The sequence below is a fragment of the Odontomachus brunneus genome, unplaced genomic scaffold (genome assembly GCF_010583005.1).
Source record: "Odontomachus brunneus isolate Ranch 3 - 2012 unplaced genomic scaffold, Obru_v1 Obru_scaffold_069, whole genome shotgun sequence".
Classification (NCBI taxonomy): domain Eukaryota; kingdom Metazoa; phylum Arthropoda; class Insecta; order Hymenoptera; family Formicidae; genus Odontomachus; species Odontomachus brunneus.
Genome location: NW_022639519.1, coordinates 910,445 through 922,364, shown reverse-complemented (window position 1 = coordinate 922,364; position 11,920 = coordinate 910,445). Strand labels below are relative to the sequence as shown.

General features: G+C 42.9%; 1 protein-coding gene across 2 annotated transcripts in view; it reads right to left on the bottom strand.

The window, feature by feature from the left end:
- Window positions 1-2,438: 2,438 nt before the first annotated feature.
- The window catches only part of LOC116846801 (serine-rich adhesin for platelets), a 131,604-nt gene continuing 122,122 nt past the window's right edge, over window positions 2,439-11,920 (bottom strand). For both annotated transcript variants that reach the window (XM_032821094.1, XM_032821095.1), the window contains 5 exons: window positions 10,245-10,727; window positions 8,760-8,921; window positions 7,252-7,408; window positions 5,673-5,954; window positions 2,439-4,693 (listed from right to left, as the gene is read on the bottom strand). In XM_032821094.1, coding sequence (XP_032676985.1) covers window positions 4,262-4,693; window positions 5,673-5,954; window positions 7,252-7,408; window positions 8,760-8,921; window positions 10,245-10,727 — 1,516 coding nt within the window. In that variant the 3' untranslated portion in view covers window positions 2,439-4,261. The remainder of the gene's footprint in view (window positions 4,694-5,672; window positions 5,955-7,251; window positions 7,409-8,759; window positions 8,922-10,244; window positions 10,728-11,920) is intronic.

The window sequence follows — 11,920 nt, the reverse complement described above, 5'->3', positions numbered from 1 at the left end:
TTGTGAGGTCCTACTATAATTATTATCAATTGATAAGATAATTTTTTGTTTGTTTTACATGTTTATATATTTATGTGAACATTTTATACATTCGTCTCCCTATTATCTCAACAAATATAACGTAAATAATGCGTTTATAATTGCGTTTTGATTTATTAATTTCTTTTAGATGCACTGTATATCTGATATCAAGAGACAGAAGAGAAGAAAACAACGTCCAAAATAAGAAGACATAACATTAATTATAAAGTATGTTTTATTTTTTATATAATCACAGTTTTATATCACAGTTTTATATAATCACAGGTGGAGACAAACATTTATTTTTAATCTGTTCCAGAATGATGTCATTTAATGCATGGAATGTCATACTGTTACTGTACGCAACATTCTCTGCATTAGACCTTCCACAAAGTCCGATAACTTCGGAGGAAATAGAAATGAAGGAGAAGGTTGAATACATGCTGAAAGAAATTGGAAATGATAACGAATTTGAAATAGAAGAGGAGCAAGCACTAGATTTTTATGATCCAAATGAGATTCCACATGCAGAAACAGTTGATTTGTTTCATCATGTTGAAGATGAGAATTATCTTCCAGAAGAAGTTATTTGTACTTTTGTTGAAGCAGCAATATCAAACGACTACAAAAGGCAAGCTGTGGAATACTGGAGAAGCGGTAAAACAAGACCAAAATCATTGGAGTCAGTAAAACACAATTATAAACAAGTAACATCGCTACGACAATTACGACGATGGGAGAACTATATCCATGCAGGTGATACAAGAAGAGAAAAATTGCAAAGAATTGCTGAATATACATTAAACACTTTCAATGAAGCGCTCCAAAGAGAAATGATAATTCATGATATTGACATCGGTCGATGGGTTTCTCAAGCACAACAAGAGGTAAATGTGCCAGGATTCATAGCGTCACATACGTGGATACACAGATTCAAAAAACAACATAATATATCTCATAATATATCTCGTAAAATAACGAAATTTGTCACGAAAAAATCTTTGTTATCAAAACCAGATTTGGAAAATAAGTGCAAAACATTTACAACAAATGTTAAATATTTTATTAATCAATATGGAGTAGAAAATATTTATAATTCGGATCAGAGTGGATTCCAGTTAGAACTTCACGCCGGTCGTACTTTAGCAAATAAAGGTGCAAAAACAATAGAATCTGTAGTACAGTCTGTATCCGCAACCACGCATAGTTACACAATACAGCCAACTATTTCTGCTGATGGTAGATTATTGTCGTCTCTTTTCATCGTATTAAAAGAATCCACAGGAACGTTTGGTCCACGAGTGCAGCAATCGTTATTTAACGCTCCTAACATTTACGTAATGGCTTCAAAGTCAGGTAAATTAACATCAAATCATGTAAAAACCTGGTTGAGAGAAGTTTTCTTTCCGAACGTCGGGCCACAATCTGTATTACTATTAGATTCTTGGAGTGGACATTGTCCCAACATAATTGGCGAAAGTAGACCAGATTCTGCAACAGATATATATTTTCTAACAATTCCGGCTGGTACAACGGGAAAAATACAACCACTAAATGTATATGGCTTCCGTTTGTGGAAAAATTTTAACAAATATTTCTCTGATAATGTTATGTTATTCGATCTTGCAATTGATCTTCATAATAGGAACAATATCTTGAAATTGCAGTCATTAACACACCATCAATTCTCGTCACCTAGGTTTCAAAATTTATTTAAATTTGCATGGTTTAAAAGTGGATATTTACAGACTAGACCGCCAGAGTTCGAGACACCGGTTGATTTTTGTTTCAAAAAAGATCCTAAAGTACAATGCGATATTTGTGGCAAAACTGCTATAATTACTTGTTCTTGGTGCAAACGATCACTTTGCATCACACATTTCTTCCATGAGCACCACTTTTGTTACGAATATGTGCCATAAGTAAAACACATTTATTTTCTGTGTATGCAAATCCTCTATCGATTTTTTTTAATATTATATTAATTATATGATTTTAAAATATTATAATAACATTATAAATTGTAAACATTATTCATTAAATATATGTAATTGTCTATGTATTATTTTTCTACAATTAATTACATTCCCCTACTTACAGTAACGTATCTAGCTACAGTATCCATCTACTTGAACGGCATGACGTGTATAGCACGATATTATCACGACGTTTTCCAACTATTTAATCGAGACCACCTTATAATATTATATATGGATCGATTTAGTATAAAATGCTGTACAATTTTTGTCCTTATAAAAACTTACAAATTTTGCAAAGGTAATGAGTAGGGGGAGGGGGTTCAAAAATTTGATGTTTTTGAAAAAATTTAATATATTGTTTCAAAAAGCATTAAATACTGTACAACTTTTGTAAGAAACATTTTTTCATATACCTTATATTTTAGGAAATATTCAATAAAAATGGAAAAGTAATTTTTTTTCAAGGGGCTGTTTCAACCCCTAAACTCAATATATGGCCGATAAAAAAAAATACGTGTCGACTACTTTTTGATGCTCTACAACATATCCAAGCGCATCAAAATCGGGGGGGACAATTCCGCAACTTCCCTTGAAGTGAGAAAAAAATGGCACTTGTAACTATAACCACATAAAGAAATAATTACTATAAATTATGGTTGCAAGAATCATTCTTTTTAATTAAATTCTACTATAATGTTAGTGATAATAACCTCATATGCATGTTACTTTGCTACCACTTTACCACAAAAAATGTGTTTGGGGGAGCCAAAAGTAACTATAATTTTAGTTAGATCAACTAATTTTTTTTCTCTCAGTGTACGTGAGGGAAATATTAGTGCAGAGTAAGCGGCGAGTTTCGTTAATGTCATCTGTTAATTGCCAATAAGTACAAACGTATAATTCAGAAGAATCCTTTCGAAGCAATCATGCCGATCGCCAATTATTCATCGGCGCAATAAGAAATGGATAGTTGTTAATTGTCGTTTTCACCACGATAGATTTTTAATATGGCCAAATGGAACGACTTTGCGCGGCTCGTCGCAAAGCGACGGGGATTATTCCCGTATTTTTATTACAGCGAATAATAAACTACCAGCGCGATAAATCTGTGTGTTACGTCATCGAACGACGGCGGAGAGCGAAGAGGGAATTATGTTGAACTTTTTAAGGGTCGCGGGAGAATTTTCCGATGTGGGGAGGGGGGCAGAGGAGAGAGAATTTCATGAAAAGAGGCAACCGTGTTAATATTCGAGCGAAACAAGCGGCAAAACGCAACATCCCATTCGTTGACGGGGTCGCTTCCGCGAAAGTGTTTCGAATAAAACTCGCTGATCTGGAAAACCCCCGTTTCACGAAATATGTATACTAAACTTGCAATATTTTTTATGACATTTTTACAATTTTTCTGTCGACATATTGAAGTCTTCCTATATTTAATCGTACTTTTGCTATTTTTTTTTTAATTTTTCATTTTTATCCGCGAGGGGACATTATTTGCCGTTGTCCCGACAACATCCAACTTCTCTAAATGTTCGTCGCGTATTTTAAATTGCAAAATAAAGAAGTGAGAGTATTCAAAGTTACCGGCCTCGGGCATATTCGCCCTTCTTGAATTAAGTTGCTAATCCAAGTGTTCATCAAGCACACGAAGGGCCATACAATAATTACGTCACGCAAAATATGAATATTATTTATCTTCCCTTCTCTCTTCCATCAGAAAGTTTGAGCCACCTTTCAATATTATGTGATATGTGGAGCTATCCTCCTCTCCTCACACAGAATAAGAAAGAACAGCTTGTGATTATGTTTTAAATAATAATTATTACACCACGTTGCTATTTTTTTCTAAAACACAAATAATTTTGTTAGGCATAATATCGATTCAATTATTTTATTTCATAATCTTAATTAGTAAAATTTGTTTTCTTTTTTAAATAAACTCTTCAAGATTTTCAAAAACATTTGATTATTAACACAAAATTAAATTATATCTATAGAATATAATATTTTCAGATATAACAATTTTGAATGTAGGGTACGTGTGACGTTCTTTACTCACCCGCAGTTATCATAAACCGTCACGTAAGCTCATCCCTTCATGATGTGACGTAATTGTTGAATGACACCTAAGAGTATATGAGACGTTACTCGGAGGTGCCAGCTAATTTGTATTCGCCCACTTATTAACGCTCGATTAATAAACGCGAACGCGCGCCAACTCGCTTAGCTTGCCGGTCGAGTCGCGCACGAGATCTACGGGTTCAAAATACTTGGACCCGATGATTCTCGCGATCGCAGACGACGATGTTGCCGGTGGAGGTGACGGCGACGCCCTCGAGACCCTTGAATTCGCCGTCGCCGCTGCCCCAGCAGCCGAAGGACTTGAGGAAGGCGCCCTCCGGGCTGAAGATCTGTATGCGGTTGTTGCCGGAATCGGCGACAACGATGTAGCCCTGATCGTCCACGGCGACGCCCCGCGGGAACTTGAACTGGCCTTCCTCCGAGCCCTCCGAGCCAAAGGATGTCAGCACGCGGCCATTCACGTCGAATATCTGCACGCGGTGGTTGTTGCTGTCGCTGACGATCACTCGGTTCGTGTTGCTCACCGCGATGTAATGCGGGTGCTCTAATTGGCCGCGTCCGCTACCGCAGGAGCCAAACTTGCCCACGAACGTGCCGTCCGATTGAAATACCTGCGAGCGGTGTCACGGACGGTTTAACCGGCGGTTAACTGGCGCAGCTTTTAACGATCGCGCGCGAGATATCAGTAATTAAGTAGAGAAATTATCAGACAGGAGGAATTCGCGTCGACCGACACTGGCGTGGTAACAACTGACGGCTTCATTTCATCTCGCACGAGCACACATGTACCCGTATTAATAGTTATTACTTGAAAATTGGCTCAAGCGCGTGTGAGGAACTCGGACTAAAAAATTACTATCACATTTTTGACGGAATTCTAGAGGTTTTATTCCTATATATAACCTCAAGAGAGGATTCTTTTGAAGCTAGAAGGATAGCAACATTTTCATAATTGGAGAAACTTCGTCTTTTATCTACAGCACAGAGTTGTGCTTTTAATACGGAAGTTTCTTCTAGTAGGAGAACATTCTGACTTCAAATAGACATATTCCTCTTGATTCAAAAGAGAGAAGGAACGTTGGACTAATATTTAGTAGATTCCCAATTAATAGTTCAAAAAAGAGGAGTCAGAAGAATAGTCAGAAGAGGAGTACTCTTTCGGCGAAGGTTTCCATTTAGAACGTGGGGTTACAAGAATTAGCATCTTGCAACTAGAGTTCTTTTTAGAGGTGTTTGAATTCAGAGCAAGATGAGAGAGTTCTTCAGTTGAGCTACAGTTACAACTGTATCATGCAATTCAACTTTGAAACACTTGGATTTGAAAAGAAGTCTGAGTGTCTCGCATGCGTGAGAAAAGTTTTGACAGCTATTAATACGGGCCTTAAAATGTCCATTTTTCTAAAGAAACGCGAAGATCTCTCAAAAGAGACTGAAATTAATTTACCACTCGTTTCCTCCTTTTTTTCATCCTCGATGAAGAGATGGAGCGAGAAAAGTAGGAATCTCGGTACGAAAGCAAAATCAAGTGGCAAGTCTTGACCTTTTCCCCGAGAGTGTCGGGCGCATCAAATTCCCGATGAGATTGCATACCTGTACGCGATGGTTCTCCTTGTCGCACACGTAGATAAAGCCGAGGGCGTCGGTGGTGATGCCCCAGGGATAATTGAAGCGACCGTCAGCGGTGCCCTGAGAGCCAAAAGCCCTGAGGAAACGACCGGACGGGTCGAGCACCTGGATCCTGTGGTTGTAACGATCCGCGATGATATACTGGCCGATCCGGTTCACGGCCACTCCGGCGAGGCAGTCGAATTCACCCTCGCCGCTCCCGTATGTTCCGAACTCCTTCATGAAGTTTCCATTACCGTCGAATACCTGCGGGGGGAGAGAGAGAGAGGGCACGCCCAGTTACGTAGAGCGAGGGAACGGGATCGTTTCCATCGATCGCGCGATATTAAAATCGGTTCGCGGCCGAGCGCAATAACGAGCTGGAATTTTCTCTGAAACCTCGGTGCCAACCCCGTCCCGGCAACGAGCCTGGCTTATTTACGATCGTCGATACCGCACGCGTGCGCTGGTCCCCAAAGCGCGAGAAACCACACCATCATGGTAAGGTCTCCGCTTTACGTGCGTACCGGGGTTAACTATTATCGCTTCGAATGACCCCCGGCTGATTTATCGAGGCGTGCCTCGTTAGCGATAGCCGCCACGTCGGCCGGGAAGCGTCAAACTTGAGTAATATTCGGTAATATCTTACGTGAGATATCGGCGAATCTGCCGAGAGAAAGTCTTCCCGAGACGGTGAACTGTAAATCACGCGCGTTATTAAATTCGCGATTCTTTTTGCCGAGGTTTCGCGGTAGTCGTCAGTTGAATCGCCTGCACTTCGAGTGTGTAAGTTTAAGAATAATGAATAATTAATCAGTTAATTAAACTGTTTCGAAAACAGCGGTACGGCTAGCGAAGAGGCTAAAAGTTTCAAAAGTTCCGTCGGTCGTTCCAACAGATTTGGCTCCGTTATATGCAAGGATGATGAGAGAGCTATTTGATATTCAATCAAATTCTGCCAGAGTGAGAAACTTGAAACGCGAATATGCACGTGTCAAAATTCAGACTAGAATATTCTGTGTTGAACGGGACGAAAAAGAAATGTGTCTGCGCGAAGAAAATAAATACCGCCACTTGAAAATCAAATAAAGATGTTGAGAGAACAGGAATTGTCTTACCTGAAATATGATAACTATCTAATTCAAAAAGAAATCTTTGAGCCCAGCAGTTTCCAAAGGCCGATTCTTATTGAATAATAATTTGAACTTGGACTTAAGTTTAAACTCTGTTCAAAGACATGAAACACACTGTCAGAACAAACTTTAAACTCCACCAAACTGTTTAACACTATTTTACTTTAATCCACCAGATCTATGAAATATCTAATTCCTATTGAGAGATCAGCGTTAATATATCAACATCTCGGGTTCTCCCTGGCTGAATTTCATCGAATATCCGAGAAGCTCCATTTCCATGATACGCGTAGACGTAGATCCATATCGCGAAACATCGTTACGCTGTCCTACACCTGGTAATTTCCATCGTTCTGCTCGACACTACAATTGCACGGGGAATCTCTAGTCTAGCGAGATCGACTTGTACGGTCTAGGCGAGGCGAACTTACTTGAACACGATGATTTGAGCTGTCGGCCACGACGATGGAGTTGTCCGGGCCGACCGCGAGGCCTCTCGGCCAGGTAAAGCATCCGGCTTCGCTCCCCCGCATCCCGAACTTAAACAGCTGCCGCCGCTTCAGCAAGTAATGACTCCTCCGACCACTGCTGGAACCGATTAACGGGGCGGTCAATAAACCTCATTACGTGGATTCCCGATCTCTCCCGGCGATTATAGGTCTCTCTCCTTGGCCCGAGGGTTCTCACGGTCACGCGTAGCTAATCGCGCGAGCGTTATCGCGAGAGATAAGTCGTTTGTTATCTGTCATCCGGGTAAAACCCGCCGACACCTCTTATCGAGTTAAGGGAAGTTCGTTTTACGGCGGGAAAGAGAGAGAGAGAGAGAGAGAGGGGGAGGGAGGGAGAGAGAAGCGGATTAAACTCGGATATAGTGGCGACTCTGTGTCTTCATTGCGCGCCGCTGTTCTTAAATGAATGTTTTTCGTAAATCTACTTTTCAGGCGGGACGCAACTCGGACGCCCGGCTCTGGAAAGCAGCGCACTAGATCTCGGAGAATTACGGCTGCCCTGAGGAGGAGATGCGCGCCAGCGCAACGCTGGATAACGAGGATAAAGTGTTTTGATCGCGATGGTCCGACCGCGTCGCGCTGCGTCCAGCCCGGAGGGGGCCTCCACTTCCGAGTGCGCTCCTCCATATTTAGAGAGCCATATGTTCTTTCTAACGAACAGCGCACCGTGTCTTCGCTCTATAAAGTATGAAACTTAAGTTCCGTTCCGCCGGCAGTTTGGTCAGGTATCGGGGAAAAGAGAGAGAGAAGCTCCATCAAGGAGACTCTCGAGGAAACGTAGCCCGGAAATCGGGCAAAACTTCTTCACGTCTCATACTCGACCGTTTGCCAAATCGATCGCACTTCGCGAAGATAAGAAGACGTTCCTTTCGCAAACTTTTCGCTTCCAACAGGAAGTCGCGAGGTATCGCGGGGAGAAATCCGCGACGTTAATCAAGAGATGAGAGAAGCCGCTTTTGACAACTTTTCGCTTTTTGAAAGGGAGGAAAGTATCAGTCACGCACAGAGAGAAAAGTTCTGTTCAATCAATAATGAACGAGCCAAGCGCGTTTCACTTGGAGGAAACAGCATATTTCTGATTCCTGCGAGCCAAATTCGGTCCTAAGAACCAGAAGATCTGTTCCCTTCAACCAAAAGGCGCGTGGCACGTTCACCGCCTTTGAATCAACCTATTTCCTCCATGTGCGCGTTATCAATTTCTCCAACCAATTTCAGCTCACGAGAGTGAAGGGTTTCGCTCCAGTGAATTTCGAGCTTGCAAAAAAAATATTTCGCGATGTCACGTTTAGGGGAAGGTTCGGGGTTGTATTTCCTGCAAAATCGCTCTCTTCCTCTCTCTCTCTCTCTCTCTTGTTCCTCGTGTTGTAACAGCGGGAAGCTTGCGCACTTCCGCATGTAACCCAACACAATGCGACGTAACGAAGACTCACCTAGTGGAGGAACCTGCTGCCGCGGGTATAACGGGAGCTGCTGTAGGGGACGTGGGGGAGCCTGACGGGTTTTTTTGGTCGTCGTCAGAAGATTCGAATGATGTTTGGCCGGCGTGCCTGAGAGGTAAGCCCAACGACAGCCGCCTCGAGGTTGCGCTGGTGCTGCAGATATCGTGTCATCTCATTGTTAGCGATGTTTCACACGCTTATTGGGGTTATTCGCCGCGGTCATTTTGATTTACGACGTCAAAAGAGCGAAGAAGTGCATGCCGAAAATTCTTACAAAGTATGTAGAGAAGGGGAGATATCTCAAAAGTGACACTTGCAATCGATTAAGCACGTCTTCAAAATATTCTATACGTTCCTTTTGCTCCAACAATCAATAAATAAATTTTCAAGCTGTTGCATTTACATATAGATCAGTACGACGGCTTGACTACGCGCGTCTGTCAACGAAACGTATAGACTAGAGACACTATAAGAGAGACTGGACATATGAAATCATCTCCTGATTGGTTCGCCATGCTTATGCTATTTCCGCTGATTTTCAAATATAAGACATCAATTTTAACTTTTAACATAGTTTCAAACGTTTCAAAGTTAATAAATACTTCTTGTCATTGTAATTTGTATACTTGTTAATATTAAAATGCCAAATTATTTACACGAGTCACATTGATACCTGATGTACACATAGCAGTCCTAACCTCACATCATATGTACTTAGCTACACTAGTGCAGTAGTGTAGTAGTGTAGTGCAGTAATATAGCTGAAAAGAGTAAACTATGAGTTAGAGTGAAATAGTATATATATCTTTCTCCCTCGCAGGATTTAGCAGAAACATGGCGGACGGGTCTCATGTCCAGTCTCTCTTATAGTGTCTTTAGTATAGACAAGTACATCGTACTGAGCTGTATGCAACACTCTGTATGTTAGGTTAATTTTACGATTATTTATTAATTATTGAAGCAAAAGGAAAATATTCAGGGTGTTGTGGAAGTATGTTTGATCGATCACAGGTGTCACTTTTTGATTTCGATATATTTTGCAGGAATCTTGGGCATGTATTTCCTCGCTGCCGACGTCACCGATCAAGAATTCCGCGGCGAATAGCCAGGAGCCTTAATCGACGATTGTTACACGGTCGTCGCGTGTATGACTGAATCGCGCTTTCAGCGGTTCTCCCCTGTCTTGATCTCTGTATTGAGCATGAGACGGCGGCAATGCGCTTTGTGCCGTGTCCCTTATGTCGAGCGCGCGCCTCGACGCGACGTGCAATAAATTTCTGATGCCGATAATGCCGACGTTGATGCCGGCCTGCGTGTAATGCCCCGAGCCGTTATGCATACAGTCCGATCAAAGCTCATTACCGTACTGCACGATTGTGTGCCGCATTATTTGTAATTTAACTCATTACGCGGGAAACGGACGATTCATTGATGCACTCGTAGTGAATCCAACGGCGTGTTAAATCCGGCTCTCACCTGGATGAGGGTATCGTGGAGGACGAGGAGGGCGGCTCCTTGTCCTTGGTGGTGCGGTTGCCGTACTTGTTCTTCAAGTACCGCGCCCACGAGCTCAAAGCCGCGCCGTCCTTCTCGGCGCCCGGGCGATCTCGTTCCGGGCTCGGCTCGCGCGACTTCAGCGCGTGGGTGCTGCGGCTGCGGGCCAGCTCGGAGCCGGCGCCGTACTTGGCCGCCAGGTAGGCGTTCGGTGATTGGGTAGTCGGCGACGGCGGGTCCTCGTCGAGATCGAGATCGTCGCCGCCGAAGTTGTGGGAGCTCCGGGAACGCGCCAGACGCTGCCGGCGCTCTTTTAAAGCGGCGTAGCGCGATCTCGCCGACAGCGGTGAATCTACCTCTGCGTCCGCGTCCCTTTCGCGTTCCCGTACCCGTTCGCGATCTCGTTCACGTTCCCGCTCGCGGGACGCCATCATCGCCGCCTGGCTCCTGCTCTTGTTGAGGAATCTGAAACACAATTGGGACAATGTGCTCAGTCAGTTGTCGAAGCGTGTTTTCCTCACTAATTGGCTAATGCTACGGCACGATGGAACCGTTTTGTTCTCATGAAAACACCTTCGAGATAGGTGATCTCGGGACTTTCCGTTTACATAAACAATAATCAATAGAGCGACGGCTCTTGCGCGCGCAATGAGAAATTAAGGGATATTTTTCGGAATTGACCGAGAAGTCGACCGATGAGAGCCGAAGATGCAAATATTGGTGGGCAAAATTTTAATTTTCGGGAGGATGGAGTGAAATTCTTTGGAATGTCTTAGGGTCGATTCCTCGATAGCAGTTTAAACTTAGATTTAAATTTCAACTTTGTTCTGACAATGTGTTTGATTTGTTTGAACAGAGAAACTGAATCAAAGTAAGCTTTAAACTTCGATTTAAGTAGAATCTCCGAACCAAACAATTGTTAGAACAGAGTTGAAACTTAATTCCAAGTTTGAATTACTATCGGCCCTTAGACGTTCTGAGAGCCGCTCTTCAATCATTTCCGCGAGAGCAATGCAATTCCATCAAACGCGTGCGTCTGAGCCAACAACAGTTACACCGACAAGTGACAGAACAGCTACTGGCTGTGGCAGAATGATAAAGCAATAAAAAATAACTAATAATAAGAGAGCGTTGTATATCATTTGGCGTTTCATAATTTCCATCTTCTTGTCTCATGCAATTGCCAGGTAACACGTCCCTAGAAGCGTGACGGAACAGTTGTTAATAGTACGAAAATTAAAAAAACGACCAAGGAGTTTCGTTCTCCGTTACATTACGCCGTGTACAAAATGCCCATGTTAATGCACCTCTTTGCACCGGGTTACCCGAATTCTCCTCGAATTTGCGTAACATCGTCGGCACGGCTGCCAATACAATTCTCAGACATCAGCTGGCGACATCCGCAAACGCCATATTCGATCGTCTACGAGCGCTCGGAGCTCATTCTCGAGCCACTCTTGAGCGGCCGACGGCTCCTCTCCAGGACTAACGCGGTCGCCATCGAATTCGAGTAGGTTTCAGGTAATCGTGACACTCGGGAACACTGGAAGTGTACTCCGCGAGAGTGCCTTGACCTCGGCACGCACACGGAAAGACGATACCGAGCCGAGAGTGGCCGGGGATATGCAAACGTACGCGGTCGTATTTTCGTAAGACTC